The sequence below is a fragment of the Ochotona princeps genome, chromosome 8 (genome assembly GCF_030435755.1).
Source record: "Ochotona princeps isolate mOchPri1 chromosome 8, mOchPri1.hap1, whole genome shotgun sequence".
Taxonomy (NCBI): Eukaryota; Metazoa; Chordata; class Mammalia; order Lagomorpha; family Ochotonidae; genus Ochotona; species Ochotona princeps.
In genome coordinates, this window is record NC_080839.1 from 50921080 (window position 1) to 50946305 (window position 25226).

At 40.4% G+C, this 25226-nt stretch overlaps 1 protein-coding gene across 7 annotated transcripts in view; it reads right to left on the reverse strand.

Moving 5' to 3' along the window:
* MTA3 (metastasis associated 1 family member 3) overlaps nt 1-25226 on the reverse strand; it is a 153846-nt gene that overhangs the window by 28717 nt on the left and 99903 nt on the right. For 6 of the 7 annotated variants that reach the window (XM_058668016.1, XM_058668017.1, XM_058668018.1 and 3 more), the window contains exons 9-12: nt 20870-21058; nt 10740-10814; nt 6627-6685; nt 1734-1858 (exon numbers count right to left, since the gene is read on the reverse strand). In XM_058668016.1, the coding sequence (XP_058523999.1) occupies nt 1734-1858; nt 6627-6685; nt 10740-10814; nt 20870-21058 (448 nt within the window). The remainder of the gene's footprint in view (nt 1-1733; nt 1859-6626; nt 6686-10739; nt 10815-20869; nt 21059-25226) is intronic. The other variant, XM_058668013.1, reaches the window with a different exon arrangement.

Below are 25226 nucleotides of genomic sequence, written 5' to 3' on the forward strand. Positions count from 1 at the left end.
TGGCAACGGCCCCAAAACACTGACTTCAAAAAGTCATTTCGTATTCATTAATAAATGTCTCTGCCTACAAATAACTCAAATTCAATGATAAAAACTATTCTTTAACAAATAGAAAATACCAAATTCCTATCATTAAAAATTTTTAAATGAACATCAATTTTCTAATCTACACTATATTAGTGCACAGCTTATGATATTTACTACTAACATATTGATCTCAAATAAAAAATTAAAATAACGTATTGCTCATAAACACGTTAAAAATGACACTACTTGGGGGCTGGTGTTGTGGTACAGTTGTAAAGCTGTCTCCTGCCAATGCTAGCATTCCATATGGGTGCCAGTTTGGGTCTCAGCAGCTCCACTTCCAATCTAATTCCCTGCTAATGTCTCTGGGAAAGCAGTGGAGGATGGCCTGAGTACTTGGGTTCTCTATCCACATAAGAGACCCAGAAGAAGCTCCAGACTCCTGGCTTTGTACTAGCTTAGCTCCAGCTGTTCTAACCAATTGGGATGTAAACCAGAGGATGGAAGATCTTTCTCTGTCTCTCCCGCGCTTGGTAACTCTTCATTAGAAAAACACATAAATCTTATGGGTTGCTCCAACTAGGCTGCAGCCCACATTGGTTTGTGTGAGGGCTTTGTATGTGCTGGGCAGAACCAGGCTGGACTGCGACACCCATTGGTTCCAGTGGAAGAACATCTAGTACCACAACAGAGCATGGAGGGCAGACTATATTGGACAACTCTCCCAGTCAAGCATTGACAGCCAGTATGTGAGTGAATGGAGACTGTAAGGTGGACTATGTCAGCCAATGGACCTTAGAGGATTTCCTCATTCTTGCAGCAACAAAATCAACAGCATTTCAGAACTATCAAAACCACTTGAGCAGAATGCTTGGAGCATGCTCCATACTGGGGACCCTGGCATGACAGGGGGCAACCATTCCCCAGTCCCAGGTACTAATGCAGCTGAGATGCTGAGTGTGGCTTCTTCCCCATTCCCCCAAATACATGAAGAATAAAAAGAAAATTAAAAACAAGGGTCTCCCCACTTTCCCCTATTCTTCAACCCTTCTGATTCTAATCAGTGGTCCACGTGGGCATGCATCTTTCCCAACTAGATAAACATCATCAAAAATTTTAGAAAAATTTGTGAAGAGATTATACTGGTGTTTGAGATTGTAAATAAATGCATAAAGTATATTACCTACTAAATACTAATTTGTCCAACTCTGTTTAACACCCAGGCAAATATAATAGAACACCATCTTATTGTGCCACAATCAAACTACAGGGCCCTGGGGCCAAAAGCAAGTACCACAGAATAGTGTCTTCTAAATTAGTGCCTGCAGGGAGCTGGTCTGAGGGTTATAAATAGCAGTGTGTCTTACGTGTAGGTCTTCCCTACAAACTTATGTGTAGCCTTTAATTTTCCAAAGTATACTGAGAAAAATCAGAAGGTGATTTGGTTTATTATGATGTGGGCAAAGCTGGCATAATTCTGAACTATAAAAAAACACAACAAACACAGGGACGTAGAGAAGAAATCATAGGGACTCTAAAGTCTAGCTAAGGTGTGGACCCAGTAAGCATCTAATTATTGCCTGCTGTCCAAATAGAAGGTGAGGAAGGGCATAGGTTCATTGCAGAAAAGCTACTCAAAACTCCCACCCTATTTCCTGAGGTGCCCACAGGCCTCTAAGAGAAGAGGCCTGGAGGAAAACACTTACCAAAGCAGCTCTCACAGGCTCGCCCTAGGAGGGGATTCTGAGGCTGGAATGTGGTCCCCACTGCTCCATTCACAGGCCCAGGCTTGCCATTGCTGGTGGATATTTGGTTGGGATTTGGTTTGCTGCTTCCAATGAAATGTAAAGTGAAGTGATAAAAATGATTTGGATAAACAAGGCAAAAAAGCTCTACATGTCATTTCTGATTTATCATAATTATGAACTCTTCAAAATGTCTGAATAAAAAGACTAGTAAAAGCAAGGTGTTCACATTGACCCAAAGCATTCATCTTGATTAAAAAAAAAAAAAAAAGCCATGTAAAACCCAGCTGCTTATGCCTGACATCACAAAGGAAACATGGCTGTATCTCTTTTCCAATCAACAGAAGTTCCTTAGAAGAACATCTAGGAGCCTTTGAAAAAGCTGTAATTAAGTTTCACCACTTAGCATTAAATTCTCCTGAGAAAAACAATTTTTGAGGGCCCAGCACAACGGCTCAGTAGCTAAATCCTTGCCTTGTACGCACTGGGATCCCATATGGATGCCCCGGCAGCTCCACTTCCCATCCAGCTCCCTGCTTGTGGCCTGGGAAAGCAATAGAGGATGGCCCAGAGCCCTGCGCCCCTTCACCCTTGTGGGAAACCCATAAGAAGCTTCAGACTCCTGGCTTCAGATCAGCTCAGCTTTTGCTGTTGCAGCCACTTGGGGAGCAAACCAGTGGACAGAAGATCTTTCTGTCTCTCCTCACTGTAAATCTTAACTGCCTTTCCAGAAAATAAATATTTAAAAAATGCAAAGGAGAGATTCAAACCAGGCATACCAATATGAGACTGACATCCAAGGTGGTGTTTTAACTACTGTGCCAAACATCTGCCCCAAGTCTAAGCTATCTTGGTACTTACTGGGCAAACATGAAATGACTAACTGGTCCAATCTATCACAGGTTAACACCTCTGCTTAAAAACCATGCACAAGAATGTTGCAAAATTGCACATCAAATGTCTTTAATAAACTAAGAATTCACTTAACATACATTTATTCAGTGCCAGATAAACAACATTCTTTGAACATTCTCTGAACCAATTAAGCTTTCTTTCTAAAGGATTATTCATGCCTATTTGCTAGACATGTATTGTTTTGTTTACACAACAACAAGAAAAGCAAATCTAACTAGCAATGATTTATTAGGAATACATACTGAATGGCTAAATGTTGACTATGTCCTGCATGCAGACTACATTCTTTTTTTTTTTAAGGATTTATTTATTTTTATTGGAATGGTAGATTTGCAGAGAAAAGGAGAGAGTAAGATCTTCCATCTGCTGGTTTTCTCCTCAAGTAGCTGACCTGAAGCTTCTTCCAGGAGATCCTTCCAAGTCTCCAATACAGGTGCAGGGTCCCAAGGCTCAGGGCCTTCCTCCTCTGCTTTCCCAGGCCACAAGCAGGAAATTGTATGAGAAGTAGAGCAACCAGAACATGGACTGGTGCCCATACGGGATCTCAGTGCTTGAAGGGCAAGGATTAGCCAACTGAGCCATTCCGCCAGCCCCCAGAATGATAAGTCACACCTACCAAGACACATGAAATCCCCAGCAGAGTGGACCCAAGGACTTGCCCTCTCTGCAGTTCTACCTAAGTTTGTTCTTTTTGGCATGATTACTGTAACAGTCAGAAGATAACCCCCAATAGGCACATAGATACAAAACAACCACACAAAGAAATCACTTAACCTCTGGACACTGAAACCTTGACTATATAAAACAGGGCTATTATTTACTCATCTATTGTATTAGCAATATATTCTGAAGGCAAATTTGTCTTAAAAATGCACTTTAGGGCCCGGCAGCGTGGCCTAGCGGCTAAAAGTCCTCGCCTTGAAAGCCCCGGGATCCCATATGGCCGCCGGTTCTAATCCCGGCAGCTCCACTTCCCATCCAGCTCCCTGCTTGTGGCCTGGGAAAGCAGTTGAGGACGGCCCAAAGCTTTGGGACCCTGCACCCACGTGGGAGACCCGGAAGAGGTTCCTGGTCCCGGCATCGGATTGGCATGTACCGGCCCGTTGTGGCTCACTTGGGGAGTGAAACATCGGATGGAAGATCTTCCTCTCTGTCTCTCCTCCTCTCTGTATATTCGGCTTTCCAATAATAATAAAAAAATTTTTTTTAAAATGCACTTTAAATGAGACAGGTAACTGTTCTTTGAATTCAAATGACTAGGCAGAGGATTCCCAGAAATGAGAAAACTTCTGACATTTAACGCAGGGCTAAATATATGTGCTGAAACAGCTCATGCAAATTTACAGTTGAACTGCCTGAAAAAAGAATGACAGTCAACACAAATTTTCTGAATGCTACTTGACTGGATAAACCACTGATTTTAAGAATCATAAAAGGAATGTGTGCCATGGCTGTGTACGAACATGCGGATCACAGAAAATGCTCTGAAAAACCAAGGACCCACAGATTAATCCTCACAGGAAAAGTGATATCATTGTGGCAATCTGTGTCTGGGAAATGAACATAAAGATGTCTTTTAAGGACACATCATAGGAAACCACCACTTCTTTTATGTAGTGACTCCCTCATCTATACACCAGAGTCTACAACTTCACGCACTTGATCTTTCTTGTATTCTCCTTATTACTATTCACACATATACAAAGATCTTAAAAGTGCTGGAGGGAAGGGTTTGCAAAATTATAACGTATAGGGCAAAACTGACTGCTGCCTAAAGGCTAGCACCCCATATAGGTGCCAGTCAAATCTTGGCAGCTCCAATTCCTATCCAGCCCCCTGCTAATGTACCCAGGAAAACAGCAGAGGATAGCTCAAATGCTTGGGCATCTACACAAATGTGGGTGAGCCAGAGGGAGCTCCTGACTTCGGCCTGGGTCAGTCCCAGCCATTTCGTCCATGTGGGGAGTGAAACAGTACTCTTTCTCTTTTGCTATGGCTTTCATGTAAATAAATACTTTTTTTTTAAAGTTCATGGTGGGGGATCCAGCATTGTGGTATGGTAGCTGAAGCAGTCATTGGTGATGCCCACATTCCATATCGGTACAGGTTCAAGTCTTAGATGTTCCATTTCTGATCCAGCTCCCTGCTGATGTCTCTAGAAAGCAGTGAAAGACAGTCCAAGTATTTGCATCCCTTCACTCACATGGGAGACCTGGATGAAGTTCCTGGCTCCTGGCTTCCACCTGGCCCAGTCATCGCCTTTGTAGCTACTTGGGGAGTGAACCAGCAGTTTGCAGATATCTCCCTCTGTGTGTGTCCTTCTCTCTAACTCTTTCAAAAAAATAAGCTAATTTTTAAAAGTTCATGGAAAATGTCATATAAAAACTATGCATGGACTTCAAAAATCTTTTGCACTAAAATAAACTTTTTGTTCAATTTTTATAAGCTTTTTGAAGTGTTCTTCTATAGTCTTGATGCCTAAGACCATTTACTTGAAAGTTTTTTCTGCAAAGGGAAAATACTAAATATTATAGGTTTACAAGTAATATAATTTCTGTCACAGCACTGAATTCTGTCACTGTCTACAAAAGCAGAAATAGTGAATATACAAATGAGTGACCATGCTGGTCACATCTCACTAAAATTTTATTTGCAGAAACAGGCATTAGATTTGGCCCACAGTTCCCTAACTTAAAGAATGCCAGATCAATGCACAGCAGACCAGAAATGCTGATCTGGATAACTTTGGTTAAAACTCGTGACATGAATCTTCTTTTGATGATGACAACACTGTGATATATAAGAAAGCTGGCATGTCTGCTTTTAAAATTCTAGAACACAAAGGTCACAATTGTATTTGTGGAGGGAGTTACTCTTAAAAGAAATCTGAAGATGGGATATCACAATTTTAAATTAAAATGATGTACTCTGTAAATTGCATACTATAAAAATTAAACAATAGCTTGTTGTATGAGGTAAAAGTTTAATATGAAAGATAACTCACTGCCCATGAAGTCTCCAATACATAAAAAAAAAGATACGTATCTACTGAAAAATGGCTAGGTATTAAAAAACTGCACATAGCTCAAAGAATGAGAAAAATCTTGCAGGAGCATATGAAAACTTGTAATAAATGTCATTTTAATCCCCCCCCCAAAATTAGGATAGCACTATATTTATGGTATTCAATAAACTAATTATTCTTCAATAATCAATATTTAAAACCTGAAGAAAATGAAAAGCATAGAATACGACCATAGTTTCTAAACTCATAATAACAGAATGCTACACCTGAAATTATTGTAATCAATGTTTTGATTAGTACTAGATGCAAGAAAACTACATAAAATCCTCTATCACATAAATAGCAAACTTAATCAGGAAATGCATGATGTCCAACAAAACCCATTCATTCAGCCAGCAGGCTTCAGGAGGCTCGCAAAATCATCTTGTCTGGTCCTGCCCAAGGCAAATGCAGCTTGGACTCAAAGATATCTGCAGCAGACTGTTATAACTTGATAATTTTGTGTGCCCAATGAATTTTATTATAAATATCCAAATGGTATTTAAAGAAGCAGCAGCAAAAGAAGAAAAACACGCTTCTGAGGTTTCAAAGACCCAGGTTTTCTCAAACACATCTGCTTCAAACGGTGTAAACCTTCATGGGTTGGTTTCGGAAACTTTCCCTGCAGCTCTGAATAGAATCATATTTGTGGTATTCTTTCAGTAGTTCTTATCTTAGTTAACTTTCAACTTCTCTCACTTGCTCCTTTTTCTTTCAAATTTGTAGTCATGAATTACAAAGTGAGTCACATGCTTTATAGAAGAAATGACGTACACAAAGAAATTCAAGATTAGCTGACACTGAGAAAAAGACATATCTTGTAATGACAGAATGAGGATCATGAAAAATATTTTTAAAAGATTGCTGTTACTTACTAAGTTGGGATGTAGACTTGTTTCAGCTTACTCTCAGCTTCTGCTGCTTTCAGACGTTTCTGATTCAAAAGATGGGTAAAATATTTTATATGTAGTGCCTAATAATTATTACCACTTCATTATCTTTAAAAATGCACAAGAGAAGAAACATTACAGCATAACTCAAAAATTGCCATTTCAAGACAAGCTCTCTTTTATCTGCATATTCTTGAGCTGCAGTAAGGAAAATTGCTGAATTCTGAGACAAACTAAAGTATTAATATTTAGACACAGATTTTTCAAATAGCACAATGAACAGCTCCATTCCCAGTTCCTTCATGAGTGAATAAACAGGACTTTTAAAGTCATATTTTTACTTTTCAAAAGTAGATTCTTCTTCATTTCTTACTTGCCTTTCTGGTAGGGAAAAAAAAATCATCTTTGCTTTTAGAAGAATGATTACATCCAAAAATCCAAGCAGGAGAAGAATTTGTGGTTATTCTAAGTAGAACTAAATACACATCTATCCTCAAATGCTGAGAGATATGCAGCAAACTTCAGATCTTGGCTAAACTCACTTAAGATTTTACCGGAACTAATTAGGAACCAAATGCAGGAAAAGGAATGGGAAGGAGATTATTTAATTGAATCCAGACACCAATCAACACAACAGCAAATGCAAACAGGAAAGGCAAACAACACACAGCTGATGTCCAAAAGTAAGACAAATGACAATATAAGGCTATTTTTCATTTGTCCAATTATGAAACAAAACCACTTAGAGGGACAACTTGTATTGACGTTGTTGGGAATACTGTCATCAAACACTTGAGGCCATCATCTCCAACACATGTACAGATGCTTTTGATTTCAGTAATACAGGCTTTTGGGTTTTCATTTCTATCTAAGTTGTCTGAAATAAGAATTTTTTTTTTTAATTTGTATGCCACTGACACTGGAAATTTTTCAATAGTTCCAGACTATCTGTTTATTATTCATAACTTCATAACTATACAAAAGTGATCCTTAAAATGTCTTTTTTTTTTAAAGATTTATTTATTTCATTACAAAGTCAGATATATAGAGAGGAGGAGAGATAGAGAGGAAATCTTCCGTCCGATGTTTCACTCCCCAACTGAGTGCAACAGCCGGTGCTGCGCCAATCTGAGGCCGGGAACCAGGAACCTCTTCTGGGTCTCCCATGTGGGTGCAGGGTCCCAAGCCTTTGGGCCATCCTCGACTGCTTTCCCAGGCCACAAGCAGGGAGCTGGATGGGAAGTGGAGCTGCTGGGATTAGAACCGGCGCCCATATGGGATCCTGGGGCGTTCAAGGCGAGGACTTTAGCCACTAGGCCACGCCACCGGGCCCCCTTAATATGTCTTTTCAAAGCATCCAACATTTGACACTGTGTAACCTCATAATTAGAAAAAATGTTCGTGTTAAAACATTTGCTTCTGACTTTGTGAGTTACAACACATGACCAAGGTAAGAATGTAAAACAACCATTGACTAAGATGACCGTTTCATTTCAGAAAACTGTATCTCTCCCCTCAGAGGCAATAGTATTCAAAGTAAGTAACAGACAGTTACATGAATTTAGAACATTTAGGAAGGTCTGAAAAAAATGATTCCCTGCTTTTGCAGAAAATTTGAGAACAATCATATGTATATCATGAAAAAAAAATCAAACTAACAACACTACAATGGTTAACATCAAAGATGTAGGGGACCTAACCAACACAAATATTACGAAAGAAAATTTCAGAAGATAATTTATATAAAATTATATTCTTGATGGCAGGGATCTAAATGTTCAAATCTGATAAAAATGAATGTTCCAGAAGCTCATGCTGATGCTGCACAGTTGGTACTTCTCATCAACACTCACAGAGGCCGGGCCCGGTGGCGTGGCCTAGCAGCTAAAGTCCTTGCCTTGAACGCCCTGGGATCCCATATGGGCGCCGGTTCTAATCCCGGCAGCTCCACTTCCCATCCAGCTCCCTGCTTGTGGCCTGGGAAAGCAGTCGAGGAAGGCCCAGTGCATTGGGACACTGCACCCGTGTGGGAGACCCAGAAGAGGTTCCAGGCTCCTGGCTTCGGATCAGCTCAGCACCAGCTGTTGCGCTCATGTGGGGAGTGAATCATCGGACAGAAGATCTTCCTCTCTGTCTCTCCTCCTCTCTGTATATCTGACTTTGTAATAAAGTAAATAAATCTTTAAAAAAAAAAAAAACACTCACAGAGGCATACAACAGTCACATGCAAGGGGCCTATATCCTTCCCTGACATCCTCAACTACCTGCCACAATGAATGCTGAAGTCAAAGATATATACATATTAAGATGATAATCCTAAAAATGGTATTTAAAAAATACAAAATCAGGTTAGCTCAAAAAGGTCTTGAAAGATAAAGCAAACAAAACATTCAAAATTAGTTCACTGGGACAGACCAAGCTGGGTCAGTTTACAGCACCCACTGGCTGACCTAAGAATCAGTTTGGGGTGCGGGACAGGCCAGGTTGGGCTAAAACACCAGCCAGTTTATATTAGTGCCCAGCTAGGGGCTGTCCAGGTTGGGCTAGGCTGTAGCAACCACCAGCATGAGTTGGAACTAGAGGAAGGTTGGGCCGAGCCAAATTGTAGCACCTGCTGGCAAATGCCGAGATGAGGCAGGCCATGCGAGACTGGGCCGCAGCACCCACTAGCACACATTAGATCCTGGAGGGAGGGGTGAGCCCGGTAGAGGGGCTGTGGGGCTGCATCTGAGCTGGGTGAGGAGAGCCAGGCTGGGCTAAGCAACTGTATCCACTGGTGCATGCATGAGCCAGAATAGGTGCAGGCTGCTCGGGCTTTGCCACAGCAGCAGCTGGAAATGCTGAGACTGGGGGCAGGTCCTGTCAGTCTGGATCACAGTACCATCTGGAAAGTGCAAGACTCAGGGCTGGGAGTAGTCCTAGTAAGGAAACTGAGAATGTAGCTCCCACCAGCAAGCATGAAAACCAGGGCTGGAGCCTGGCTAGACAGGCAGTAGGTAGCAACTACCAGTGTAAGGTGGATGGATGGTGGGGTTGGTCAGGCTGAGCTAGGCTGCAGGACCCAATGATATACACGAGAGCTGAGTGGGAAGCAGGATGGACTGGACCGGCCTGCTGCACATATCAGCATGCACAGGAACTGGTAGTTGGGGCAAGCCTAGAGGAGTTATTGGAGGTACCTCTGACTAGGCTGTAGTTCCTGTTGGTGTGCATGAGCGCTGAATGTGTGGTGGGTAGGATTGGGCTGGACTACAGCATCCACTGGTTTGTGTCTGAGATGAGACAGAACCAACTGGGCAACTGCAATCACCAGTGTGTTTGCAGGCTGTTGTGGGTCATGCACTGAGCCGGACCCAGTACTGGTTTCTTTGGGGATTCCCTCCAAACTGAACTGCTAGATTCCAAAACCCCAACCACAGGGAATATCACAGGATTTGTGGTCTGATTGTGGAATCCATGTCCGAACTGGGCCTCCTCAGCTGCTAAAGCCTGTGCTGTGGACAGCTTGCCCAGATGCACACAGGACACACGACAGCTCACTGAGGCCTGCAGAGGACATCTAATACTATAGAGGGCAGAACAAAATGGATAACTCTCTTGGCCAAGCTTCCGACAGCATGTATCTGGACAAGTGGAGACTCTGAGGTGGACTATGTCAGCCAAAGGACCTTTGAGGGGTTTCCTCAACCTTGGAGCAATGAAATCAACAGCATTTCAGAATTAACGAAACCATTTAAGCATTACTCTCAGAACATGTTCCACAACAGGGACCCTAGGGTGACATTCCGCATTCTCTGCTACTGGTGCAGTTAGGTTGCTGGGAATGGCCATATCCTCTTCCCCCAGATACAAGAATAACAGAAAGGAAGATTGGAAGCAGTTGTCTCACCCACTTTCCCCCATTCCTTGACTTTCACACCATAATCAGTGGTCCACATGGACACACACCATTCTCAACTATGTAAACATCATCAAAAGAAAATAACTCTACAATCAAAAAATAAATCAATAAAATTAGTGCACTGTTAAGTACTAAAACAGAAACAGAAAGTTCACAGTAATGAAATCATACTAGTAACAATGTGGGAAAAAAATCACCTGTTGCACGTATCTGTCAGTAGTCTTCCACATGTAATAATACTCAATGATGCTAGTCAGTGACTTCCAAGGAAGCTGGAAAAGAAAAACATGTAACATAATGAAAATAAGCTGCTTCAGGAAGTGATTCATTTAAAACTGCTTTCAAATAATAAAGCAAGTATCCATCTGGAAGAAGCACTTGAGAAAACCAACTAATTCTTCGTGAGATATCCCAAGTAAGTTATATTAAGAGGAGTTTTGGGCCCGGTGCGGTGGCCTAGCGGCTAAAGTCCTTGCCTTGAATGCACTGGGATCCCACAGGGGCACCAGTTTCAATCAGGGCAGTCCTGCTTCCTTGCTTGTGGCCTGGGAAAGCAGTTGAGGACTGCCCAAGGACTTGGGACCCTGCACCCACGTGGGAGACCTGGAGAAGATTCTTGGCTCCTGACTTCGAATCGGCTCAACTCTGGCCATTGCAGTCACTTGGAGAGTGAATCATCAAATGGAAGATCTTCCTCTGTCTCTCCTCTCTGTATACCTGACTTTGCAACAAAAACAAATAAATCTTAAAAAAAAAAAAAAAAAAAGAGTGAGTCTCTAACTGCACTTCTCACTTCCCATTTTTTAAAAATCACAATCTTTATGATTGATGATACTTCCTAACCTACAGGCTATAGGTAAGGTTATAGCACAGCTTTAGAAACTATAATTAAATTGCCTTAGCCTGCATTACTTTTACTTTCAAAGATGTCAGGGTGTCACTTGGTCTCTGGTGTATTTTTCTCTTCTTTTACAATCTTATTTTGTTGTGTAGAGTAAACACCTAAACTTTCAGTAAAGGTAGATTTGTCAGTTATGCAAGAGGCAAATGAGACAAGATAAAGACATGATGATATGAATGACCTGTAACACGATCCTTAACCATTGCAAACATTTGCACAGTGATTCAGCCTTGTGACTTCCACTAAGTTTGACCTGATGCAGTGTTAAGAACTAGAGCATTAAAACAGTGTTTTCATTGTACCCAGAGGTCTGCTTGTGATCCACATGTACATCCGTGTCATTCCTATCACCTCTCCTATTTAATTCACCTGTTTTGTCTGAAGGGGGGGGGAATACAAATAAATTTTAGAGCAGGTTAACTACTTTATGCTTAATTGTGCAATAACTCCTACAGTGGTATCATAGGCAGTCATCTTACAAGATCAGTTCATAGGCACATGATATGACCTATAGCTAAAACAATGTTTTTCAAATTCAACTTGTTCAGCTAACAAAGTTTAAACTACATGAAAGACAGTATAAGCAGCCTTCAGTGACCCTCACAGGACAGTCTTGGGATGGACCTCCAAGGTTTATAAACAAGCTAAGAGCTTTCAGCATATATTATTCTTTTACAAGAAACTGGCACTACAATTGGTGTTTATTGGTAAGCCTGAGAAAGGCTGAAATCATGTAAAATGAACTTCATCAAGAATCTTATTTTAGGGCCTGGCGGCGTGGCCTAGCAGCTAAAATCCTCGCCTTGAACGCCCCGGGATCCCATATGGGCGCTGGTTCTAATCCCGGCTGCTCCACTTCCATCCAGCTCCCTGCTTGTGGCCTGGGAAGGCAGTTGAGGACGGCCCTGCACCCGCGTGGGAGACCCGGAAGAGGTTCCAGGTTCCCGGCATCGGATCAGTGCGCACCAGCCCATTGCAGCTCACTTGGGGAGTGAATCATTGGATGGAAGATCTTCCTCTCTGTCTCTCCTCCTCTCTGTATATCTGACTTTGTAATAAAATGAATAAATCTTTAAAAAAAATCTTATTTTATCCAGTCCAAGGGGTGTTAATCAGTTGTGTCTCACAAACTACTCTCTTAGCAAAAAGAGGTAGATAAAAAGAACTTAAAGTTCTAGGCAGCTACTGTTGCAGTACCATTTCTCCCTCAACCCTCAACTCCTGGCTTTAGGGGAATTCTTTGAAGCATATTCATTGACAAGGAAAAAATGCAAATGCAATGGATGGCTTTTCATGATATTTTAGAATCAAAATAATGCTACCGAAGCAGTTCAACCCCAAGCAGAAGCAGCTTTGAAGCACAAGGAAGAAGAGAGACCCTACAGAGAGCAAAATACTAAAGTGAACATCCAATTTACCACTTGGAATACAGTGATGGCCTCTTTTATTTTTTATTTTGAATATTTAGTTTTACCCAAAAGGTGGGGTTACAGAGAGAAAAGGAAAGATAGACAGAGCCAGAGGTGATGTAGGTTACTGGCACCACAAGCAGAGGCTCAGCCTGATAGATCACAGTGTCAGCTCCAAGATGGCCTCTTTCAACTGTAACCTTAGTAGTCCAGCTTAATACTAACCAACAGGCAACAGTACAGATTCTTAAACCTAAGAAATGTGGCACTGATCGACAAGAGTCAAGAGAGAAAACTGTTGGGACGGGCAATAAATGCTGTGGAAGGGTTTCTGATAAAACAGTGCCAGCAAAGGATGAGGCCAGATTCTTGGCTTCACTTTACAGCACCTAAGCCAGGATTCCTGGCCCTCCTGGAGGCTCTCTAATACACTTTGATAAATTTCTTTTTTTTTTTCCAAAATATTTATTTATTTTATAGGAAAGGCAGGTCACATTTACAGAAGAGGAGAGACAGAAAGATCTTCCATCCACTGGTTTTCTCCCCAAATGGCTGCAATGGCCAGAGCTGAGCTGATCTGAAGCAAGAAGCCAGGAGCTTCTTCCAGGTCTCTAGGACCTAAATTCAGAATTGAATTAAGCAGGAATTGAGAAGGTAGTGACAAAGCATCAGTTTAGCTGGAGCTGAGCTGGCAGGCAAAAACTAGCTCTGGAGCCAAGAGCTCTGTGACAGCTTCTCTATTACAGGACCTACTGAGGTGCCAACAGCACACTTTACAGGTGAGAATTTGAAATCTGTGGTTGTACAACCACCTCCTCTTCACCCACAAGGGGGGGGGGGGAGATCCACTGCCCCCACAATAGTACAAGATGGCTGAACACACAACATGTATAACACATGGTACCTGATACCAAACCTGAGACCATATTGGCAGCTGATAAGCGACAGGTATGCAGCCTGGGGGAAGAGGACAGTGAACTCCATGCAGCGCCACGTGAGAACTGTGCTCAGGAGTAGAATGTACCAGGAGGAGCTTTGCAAGTAAGATTTAGAAGTAACAGGAGTGTAAGGTGTCCCGGGTTCTTGTAGAAGGTCTTATGGAAAAATGTGATTGGCTGCTGTGGGGGGATAGGGCAGGGGAACTCATGGATAGGCTTTGGAGGCCTTCTGGGGTTCAAACTTACAAAAGCAACACGTGAGAGGTTGGCCTTCCCATTCAAGCAAGATAGCTTTAACAGTGAAACCCAAACCAGTCACAAGTGAGGAGAAGAGATGGGCTCAAGTCCTCATGCATGCTGACAGCTTGAAGAGAGATAAGATAACCTCATTTCTAAGGATAAATAGTGCTTAACTCAGTCTCTGTTGCTGCTTACACAAGATACTCTATTTCTAATAAAAAATACAACGTGCAAAAAAAAAAAATCAGCAAGAAAACACCGGCAAATGACTCATTGTAGAGGAATAAAGTAAGTAATACGATGGAATCCTAAAATGACCCGAAATGCTGAAAATACTAGATAAGATCTTTACATAAAACGGGATTAATATATTAAAGGAACTAGTTCAGAAGATGGACAACATACATGGAAGATTACATGAACTGCAACAGAAAGACAAGTGAGGCTGAAAAGCAACATTCAATGACCATGTATGCAATTACCCTCCTACAAATGGAGGTGTGTGACTAATATCAGAGGAGAAATGGCTGAGAACTATCCAGAATTAATGGGAAATAAGAAATAACAGATATTAATAGCTCAGAGAATTGGAGTAATTACAAAGAAAACAAATTAGGTACAGTAAAGAAATAAAAATAATATACGTCAAAAATAAAGAGAATTGAAGATAAAGAAGCAATGCATCATAAAAACTCCTTCCCATACTGGTGGGTAGATAAGAACTAAAAAAAAAGAATATACATAAAAGAGTGTGTGTGTGTGTGTGTATAAAAAGAAGGGAGGGAGGGATAGAAAGAGGAAAGGCAAGGATGGAAACTCCCCACCAAAAGCTATTTTCATAGGAGAGGCAGCTTAAGAGTATCTATCCATAAAGAAAAAAGTGGATTATGTAAAGAATGAATTCTCTTTCTAGGGGGACAATAAAACAAACAAACAAAAAATCCCACAAAACCAAAAAACTACCTTGAATTCACTGTCAGTTAAAGATGCACTCACTGTAAATGAATACTTACATTGGAATAAAAGTTTCCAAAAACTAATGAAAGCTGCAGTCTTAAGATACTAGGGAAAGGAAAAGCAATTAAGTCCAATAAAATGTGAAGGAAGGAAATAATAAAAATACAAGTAGAAATCAATGAAATAGAATATACATGAAGAAAAGTCAATCAAACTAAAACCTAGCTCTTGGCTAGGTTCAATGATATTGATCAACTCAAGCTAGAGTGATAAGAAAAAACAGAGACAAATTACTACGATCAGAAATAAACAGACTGGACATAGGTCCAAATTCATCCCAGAAAACTTAAAAGGATAACAAGAATATTATAAGCTAATATGACTAATTTTGTCAATAAGCTATAAGCAAGTTAAGATAAAATGGACAGAGCCTTTAAAAAACAAATTCCCAAAGCTTGTGCAATAATAACAAAACATGTTTAATAAAATTACTTTATAGCTTAACAGCCTTCCTAGAAAACAGATGACTTCACCAGTATTTAAGGAATAATTCCATAAAAACCATTCCAGACACGAGAGAAGAAACGAGTACTTGAATACTTCCTTACTCTCCTTTGATGAAACCAGCATTAACCTGAAACGCTTGTAAAACTAAAGACATTGGAGCAGATATTTGATGCAGCAGTTAAGACATCACTTCAAACAACTGTCTCCCATGTCAGCACCTGGGTTCAAGTCCTGGCTCTGCTTTGGATTCCAAATTCCTGCTACTGCATGCCCTCGGGGGCAGCACAGAGAGGCTCAGTGCTTGGGTTCCCACTAGCCACAAGAGAGCTGCAGAGTTTCTGCCTCATGGCTTCAGCCTGACCTAGCCCTAGCTATTGCAAGAATTTGAAAAGGGAAGCAACAGATAGAAAGCCTCTCTGCCCCTCACCTCTATCATTCAAATAAAATAAAAGAAAACCTTTAAGAAAAAAGAGCTGTTGGGGACGGGGGGAGGCGGGGGAGGAAGGTGGTAAAGAAAAAACAGGGAAAACTATAGGTCAATATTACTGATTCACACATATGCATACTTCAGAACATGTTGTACGTGATAAACATAAATTTTACTTTCAATTCAAAACATTTTTTTTCCAAAACAAGATTTATTTAAAGATGCATAAATCCCTAAAAATATATTGGCAAACCAAACACAGTAGTGCATTAAAGAAACTACAAATCTCATGACCAAGCACAAGAGATAGCCAGGAAAGCAGGTGGGTTCAAAAACCAATACTTCAAGAAAGGAGGGTGCAGGGCATCATGGCATAGCAAGGAAAGCCTTGCTCCACTCCCTACTCAGCTCCCTGCTGATGGCTTGGGAAAAACCGCAGAGAACAGCCCAGATTCTTGGGTTCTTGCCACCAAAGTGGGAGACCCAGAAGAAGCTCCTGGCTCCCGGCCTCAACCTGGCCCAGCCTTAGTTGTTGCCACTCTCTGGATGGAACCCAGGTGCTGACATGGGAGACAGTTGTTTGAAGTGATGTCTTAACTGCTGCATCAAATATCTGCTCCAATGTCTTTAGTTTTACAAGCGTTTCAGGTTAATGCTGGTTTCATCAAAGGAGAGTAAGGAAGTATTCAAGTACTCGTTTCTTCTCTCGTGTCTGGAATGGTTTTTATGGAATTATTCCTTAAATACTGGTGAAGTCATCTGTTTTCTAGGAAGGCTGTTAAGCTATAAAGTAATTTTATTAAACATGTTTTGTTATTATTGCACAAGCTTTGGGAATTTGTTTTTTAAAGGCTCTGTCCATTTTATCTTAACTTGCTTATAGCTTATTGACAAAATTAGTCATATTAGCTTATAATATTCTTGTTATCCTTTTAAGTTTTCTGGGATGAATTTGGACCTATGTCCAGTCTGTTTATTTCTGATCGTAGTAATTTGTCTCTGTTTTTTCTTATCACTCTAGCTTGAGTTGATCACTTTCTCTCTCTTTCCTTCTCTCCAGCTCTGCTTCCAAATTCATACATGTTTAAAAAAGAAAAAATTTCATCAGGGTCCAGCATTCCAGCACAATTGGTTAAGCCATCACGTCTAACACCAGTATTTCATATGAACACCAGAAGAAGATGGTACAAGTACTTGGGCCTCTGCCACCCAGATGGGAGAGTCTGTGGAGTTCTTGCCTTCTGGCTTTGGGATTGGATCAGCTCCAGCTGTTGTGGCCATTTGAGGAGTAAACCAGTAGATGTAAGGTCTCTTCCTCTCCCCCCTCTCTCTATAAGTCTAACGTTCATTACACACGTACACACATACACATACATTTATAAATACATATTTTTTTAAAAAGTCACCCATAGTTTATTTCCATTTCAGTGGAGTTGCTGTTTATTATCTGACCAAATTATACAAATACCAGAACAGGTACCTTAGTTCATCCTTTTAATAAGTGTTAAAGTATTACAAGCTAAAACAATGAAAATATTTATTAGAAAAATACTTTATCAGGGGCAGCAAACATTTAACCTATGGTTAAGAAGCCTATATCCCTTGGGGCCAGTGCCATGACATGATAAGTTAAGCTTCTGCTTGCAATACCAGCATTATGTATGGGTGCCAGTCTGAGATCTGATTTCTACATTTCTGATTCAACTCCCTGCTTATGGCCTGGGAAATCAGCACAAGATGCCTGGGGTCCTTGGACCCCTGCACCCATGTGAGAGAACTGGAAGAAAATCCCGACTCCTGGCTTTGGATCAAGTCAGCTTTAACTATGGCAAACATTTTGGAATGGAAGATGTCTTTTCTCTGTCTCTCCTTCTCTCTGTAAACTAAATAAATAAATCTTTAAAAAAAGAGAGAAGAAACAGCAGCAGCAAAAGCCTGTATCCCACAATGGAGTTGATAGGTTCAATACTTGGTTCTGTCTCTTAATTCCAGATTCCTCAGGGCGACACTGGAACAAAGTGGTGATGAGTCAGGTCACTGTTATGGTCACCATATAGCAGACCTGAATTCAGTTACTGGATTCCAGTCATCAGTCCACTGATGGTCTATCTCGCTCAAAAAATAAAACAAAACACAACAAGACAAATATAAAATAAAATTAAAAGCTTACTATCACTCCCATACCAAGAATCAAAAAAGCAAAACCTTATGATAACAATTGATGCATATAATCTTCCTTAAAATCTTCAACATCCATTCAGAACAAGAATGCTTACAAACTTTTAATTAAGATTTTTCTCAGCCCAATAAAAACATATACAGAAATTTTATAACTGATGTCATCTAACAGTGGAAGAACTGTCAGGAATATAAGAAAAGGATGTCACTCTTTTCACCTCTTTTTAGCAGTTTACTGGATAACATAACTAGTGCAGAAAGGCAAAAAAAAAAAAAAAAAAAAAAAAGGAAATAAAAGGCAAACAGAAAAGAAACAGAATACAAGCTCCATATTTGGGAGTCAGGAGCCTTGGGCCATCCTTTGCTGTTTTCTCAGGACATGAGCAGAGAGCTGGATCAGAAGTGAAGTCACTGGGACTCAAACTGATGCATATACAGGATACCAGTGCCAAGAGCAGTGGGAGCAAAGGATTAACCTGAATACGACCATGTCAGCCCCCTACAACTGCTTTTTAAAATAATATTAACAAATGTTACTAAGGACAGTAACAACATTATGTTACAACTTTTATACTCATTTTCATATAGCGTTTTTCACACCAACACCATCTTCTATGTCCAAATATAATGCACCTTTATGTCCAAGTATATCACTGTCCAGGGTTATCTGCTAGTCTCATATTAAGTGCCAAGAGGTGCAGTCTGTACTCGACCTAACATCACCATCTGCTACATTACCTCTTTACCTTCAGAGAACCAGCTAAAATGATAGTAGCCTCAACAGGCCTCTCCAGATTTGACCAACACAACTAATTGTTACCAATATTCCCATAACACTAGTTCATCTTCCGATAAGCATTAACATCATCTGGGTGCACATGAGTATTTTTCAGCCTCTTGATGCTGACTAGGAACTAACTCCTATTGCAAGCCTGTTGCCTAACTGAGCATGTGGCATGTTGCAGGTGCTTAACAAATATTTACTGACTGGAACTAAGTTCAAAATAATCACTGGAACATTCTAAAGATGAGACTGCAAACACAATACAGGAAAAGGTAGTTTCATTTTGGTGTTTCTCATCATCTACTCCTCTGTAAGACCCGTACATCTGTCCCTGTTGGTTCATTGACCAAATGATCACATTGGCCGGTACAAGGTCAATCTGAAGCCAGGAACCTTGAACTTCATCTGGGTCTCCCACATGGATGGACAGGGACCCAAGCATTTTGCTGCTTTCCCAGGTGCATTAGCAGGGAACTGGACCCAAAGAGGAGCAGCCAGGACTCTCACCTACATCCATATGGGATGCCAATGTCAGAGGTGGCAGCTTAATCCACTATGTTACAATGACAGCCCCTATTCCAGCCATTTTCTATGTTGTGATGTAACTGCTTTCAGTAACACTGAAGTACTGTGTTGTTCTGATCATGTGAAGCTAACTTATCAGCTGCACAGCCTACAAATTTTAATCATAGCTTGTGACAATTTAGGAATAAAATAAAGTTTTGTCAGAAGAATATAGTTAGCTTTGAGTGGCTCTAACAGCTTTAATTACTGTATTTGAGGCTCAGTGTAGCAAACACAATGATAACTAATAACTTTACCTCATAAAAATTCAGAAAATACATAAGATAAAAGGGCAGCATATCTGGTTCTTATTAAATATATATATGATACTCAATAAAGGTGCTACTTTCATAAGTTAAAGTAAAATATAAATTCTACAGAGAGCTATTTATGAACTTCTGAAAAACATTTTCTGATTTCAAAGAGATCGTAAGCTTAACTAAAAACAGAAGGCCTATAAAGAGAAAAGGAAATACAATTAACTAGAATTCAAACGCTGAAGCAAAAAGTAGATCTTCAGTGTCACTGCCACATGTGTGACCTGATATCAGACCCAGTTACTTGGGCCACCATCACCACCTACCAGGCTCATTAGCATGAAGCTGGGATCAGGAGCAAAGCAGAACTCAATCCCATGTCCTCCAATACAGGAGTCAAGGATCAAAAAAACACATACAACTAGTAACGAAGTGTGAAGGTGGAAGTATTGATTTACCTGTGGTGACCATTTTGCAATCTGAGTTATTAAGTGATCACATTATAGATCCCAAATATATATATGTTTGTTTGTCAATTATACTTCAACAAAGTATAATTAAGTTAATTTACAGATGCAAGTAAATTATGTGTGATTAAGAATAATCAAGATAAAAAAATCCCATTAAGTCAATACTGCTCTGCTTCACAAGTTGTTTCACAAAAGTTATTTTACTTCCATTCTAGAAGTCTGCCTCAAATTCAGACTCAACAATTAGTGAGACAACCAGAATACATAAATAAGGTCTCAGATCAGAGAAGTGTAAAGAACATGATTAGAAGATGCTGCCCATGTAACTTAGAGTTCACAGAGACTGTGAAGTCACACTGCCAAAGTTGACCCTAAGATCTCAGGGCTGCTGACACTAGTTCTTACGACTAATCCCAAGAACAAATACCAGTTTTTCCTACTATAAAACCAGCCTTCTAGGGGAAAACAGTAGGGGGCAGGGTAAATGGCAAGGCAAGCAGGGCAAATCACTGAGCCTACAGATCTGTATCATGAAAATTAATCTTTTCAAAAAATTTTTTAAAAATGTAGAAAAAACAAGCCTTCATTCTATCCTGAGCACAAAGAACTGCTGTCAAATGCCTTCTAAATGAATACTAGAAAGTTGACGTTATTTCCAAAGTAAAACATTCCCAACCCCACTTTATTTTACTTACAAAGTCTTGACGTATGTCATTGAAGTCTTTCCCGTATTTTTCCAGTGCTTCTTCAAATAAGCTAGCTTCAGAGGCCGACCACTCCTCCATTTCATCTCTGCATAAAACAGGTCCACCAAGTGGTACTAAGACACTTATGGCGCTGCTTAAATCATAGCTGTGTCTATACAACGTATCCATAGCATGAAACTGCAGAAGAGAAAGCAGAGAAAACATCAACTGGACTGCAGAATGGGTAAGAACACAAATATTAAAGAGTATGATGCATTCTTGGGCAATACTAACTTACTGTTATTATTTTACTGTTTTTCTTATTTAAGTGAGAGACACAGGCAATCATTGGGAGTAAGAGTGAGATAAAGTGAGACAGAAAGAAACAGGTTCGTACAATTTCTACATGCCTCAAAATGGCTAAAGCCGGACCAGGCTAAAGTCAGAACCCATATGGGTGTCAGACCCACTTATTTGGGCCACCAGTGCTACCTACCTGGATCATCAGCTTGAAGCTGGGATTGAGAGCATCAGGACTCAATCCCATGTTCTCCAACACAGGAACAAAGGATTAGAAAACCATGGCCTATAACATAGTGCCTGGGTTTGATACCTGTTAACGGTCCCACACCCCAGCTCTCTGCTAGTGCAGACCCTAGCAGGCCTCAAGTCAAATTGGTTTCCTGCTACCTATATGGCATCGAGATTGCATTCCTGACTCCCCATATTGGCCCAGTTGGTCCTGGCTGTTTGGGAGGAAATAGGCAGATGGGAGTACTGTCTCTCTCAAATAAGTAAATTCAAGGCAAAAAATTTTTTTCATGCCAGTGTTACTTCAGTTGTTGTTCAAGGCTGGCATATCTTTTCTTGACCATATCTTTTCTTGTATTTCACAGCTAGAAAAAACATTCTCTGGTTGGATTAAGACAAAGTGTTAAAACTAAAGACAATAATGGAACAGAGCACGAGAGTTAAGACAAAATTTTACATTCATATTGAACAGACCAAACAAAATTTCCTATCTACATTAAACAGGTAATCTGACTAAGGTTCTGAAAGAGGAGGAACAGATGACCAGGCTTGAATGGAATAGCTAGGATGATGTCAATTTCCTATGTATTTCAGGAGAGAGCAACTTACAAGCTAAACTGAAAGGAAGAAAGCTAGATTGGGACAAATAATTAGCTTTTTGCAAAAACACCTTAGGTATAAATTATTTCAAAAGTATTTTCCATGAAGCATAAAACTGAATGAACTAGGTTCTAAGACATCAAAGCTTAATTTTTTTTACACTACACATTATTTACACTGATACATTAGCTAAGACACTGAATAAAGGCGTAGAATATCAATGTGTTGACAGACTAAAGGCAGTATTATTTGGAACAGGTCAACATGTTGGGATACAATAACTATTTCAACAAGGGTTAATATCTCACTTAAATCGTTGCAGCTCACAAAATGAAAGCTATAGTGATTTTGTTATCAATTTTCTAATTATAATCACATCTAAGACCACGGGCTATGTGTTATCTTTTGCTATCTTTGTTACAACTATAGAGCAATAACTTCCGATTGAATTTCCTTTCACCCTTCTGTAGCAGGGATTGCAGAAATGTTAGAACTGACTTTATTCTTTATGCTATAATTTTTAAAAATCAATTAAGTACTGTCTCATTAGCTAACCTCACTAAACACACTTTGCAGTTTAGCGTTTACTTTCATATATTCTTACATCGTCTCTGAAATTAAATTACTGTTTCTGAGTAATTGATCTATGAAAATGAAAAGAACAATATTATTTAGAGACCTCTTTATAACAGGATTATAAACAAAAATGTTCACAGGAAATGTCTATCACGAATCTCACTAAACTGTTATACATATCCAAACAACATCTAGTTGGATGCGTTAGGAAGGCTATGACGTATGGAATGAGCCCCCTAACAAAGCAACATAAATTCTTTAAAATCAAGATCAAACATCAAGCTAATTGAAGTTGGGAGGAAGAATGGGAAGTAAAACTAAAGTTTTATAAAACGTTTATGAAGACAATGTCTCAAAGAAACAATCACTTTTTTTAAAAAAAGATTTATTCATTTTATTACAGCCAGATATACAAAGAGGAGGAGAGACAGAGAGAAAGATCTTCCCTCCGATGATTTACTCCCCAAGTGAGCCGCAACGGGCCGATGCGCGCCGATCCAAAGCTGGGAACCTGGAACCTCTTCCAGGTCTCCCACGCAGGTGCAGTGTCCCAATGCATTGGGCCATCCTCAACTGCTTTCCCAGGCCACAAGCAGGGAGCTGGATGGGAAGTGGAGCTGCCGGGATTAGAACCGGCGCCCATATGGGATCCTGGAGCGTTCAAGGCGAGGACTTTAGCCGCTAGGCCACGCTGCCGGGCCCGAAACGATCACTTTTAAAAGAACTCATATTAAGAAAGAACAAGACGATGTCGAACATGAAGGCTGCAGCAACAGAGCATACACATCAACTGGTGAAGGAAAAAACTGTGCCTGATTAAAGAGGACTGACAATTAACAGCAGATGCGATAGATCATATCCTAGGATTACAGATTCTATCATCGTGGTTCATAGGTTAAGCCACTGACTGGGACATCTGCACCCCATATCCAAGTTCCTGTTTAAGCCCTAGCTACTTCACTTCTGATGCAGGTCCCCACCAATGTGCCTGGGAAGCAGCAGGTGACGGCTCAGGGGACTTGAGTCCTGCCACCCAGGTGGAAGAGCTGCTGAATGAAGTTTCTAGCTCCTGGCTCCTGGCTCCTGGCTCCTGAATCAGCGACTTGAAGATCTTTCTCTTTGTCTCTCTCTCTCTCTCTGTGTGACTCTGCTTTTCAAATAAATACTTATAAATGTAAATATCTCAATCAATTCAGCCTACACAGCTTTCACTGAAAACTTTAAAATGAACAGGCACCTAAACTTGCACCAGATTAGATGTGGACAAAAACAGAACTTTCAATGGAAATTTTAGTGGGATCAAGACACTGAAGCAATTCTAGTCCTAGCTGCTCTACTTCCAATCCAGCTTCCTGCTTACGGCCTTGGTGAAAGCACTGGAGGATGGTCCAAGTCCTTGGATCCCTGTACCCCTGGCTCCTGGCTTCAGATAGGCTCAGCTCCAGCCATTTAGGGAGTGAACCAGTGGATGCAAGATGTTTGTCTCTCCTTCCCTATTTAACCTGTCTTTCAAATAACAATAAATAAATACTTTAAAAAATCTAAAACAGGAGAAAATGTCTAGGTAAAACGGAGGTCAAGCCACTGCTTTTGACGTCAGCAATCCATACTCAAGTGAGTCCCAGCTGTTTTGTTTTCAATGAAGTTTTCACTAAGGTGCCTGGGAAGGCAGCAGAAGACAACCTAAGTGTTTGGGAGTCCTATTGCTCATCTGACAGACCCATACGGAATTTCCCAGCTCTGGCCTGGCCTGGCCCCAGCTCTTCTGGCCATTTGGGAAGTGAACTAGCCGATGGAAGATCTCTCCTCAATCTCTCTCTCTGCCCTCATCCTTAACATTCTGCTTTTTAAATTAAATAAATAAGTTATACCTAAATAAATATTTTAAAAATGAAAAGGATTTAAAATGAAGACCAAAAACATTGAACTATCCCTCCAGATACTTTTCAATTAAGAGATACAGATACACATTGCAAGATCTATTCAAGTCTAAATTTTAAAAATCCTAAGAACCCAGCACAAGCTGTTCTCTTTGCCAAAAAGCAGGGAAGGTGTTGTCATATTTCATCTCATTCATAACAGATGGGGATGACAAACAGAAGTATTTTAGGAGAAAGACTGACACGAAAATCTTGGCTATGAGATTATCTTTTGTTCATTAAGCAGTGTCACACTATGATAGACTGGACTGTTCAGCAAACATTCACTCCCTCCCCTGGACACACACAAGAAAGAGAGTGAGTACTCTCTACCCTGTGACACTGGGCTTAGACAGTAGCACATTAAGACTTGTGACCCAGCAGAGTGAAAATGCATTTGCGCTTTCTGTTTTTGTTAGCTCTTTCATGTCACTGACTTTTGTCCACATAGGAGGAGAGAGGCAGAAAGCCAATCTAAGTGCAACCTGCAGAGGCGTACCTGGATTAGCACCATACAGATCCAAGACAAGCTGCAGGTGAGCACATGAGACATCATCACTCCTTGCTATAAGCCACTGAAATTTGAGACACTGTAATGTTTGTTTCAGTCACTAGAAATGCTGTGAGCAGAAAACCCTCAGTCATTGGTTTTCTTTGCAATAAACTCAATCTAAGAAAGATTCATTGCCCAAAGTCATTCCCTATTTGTGGGGCAGTTTGTAGTAAATAATACAGAGGTG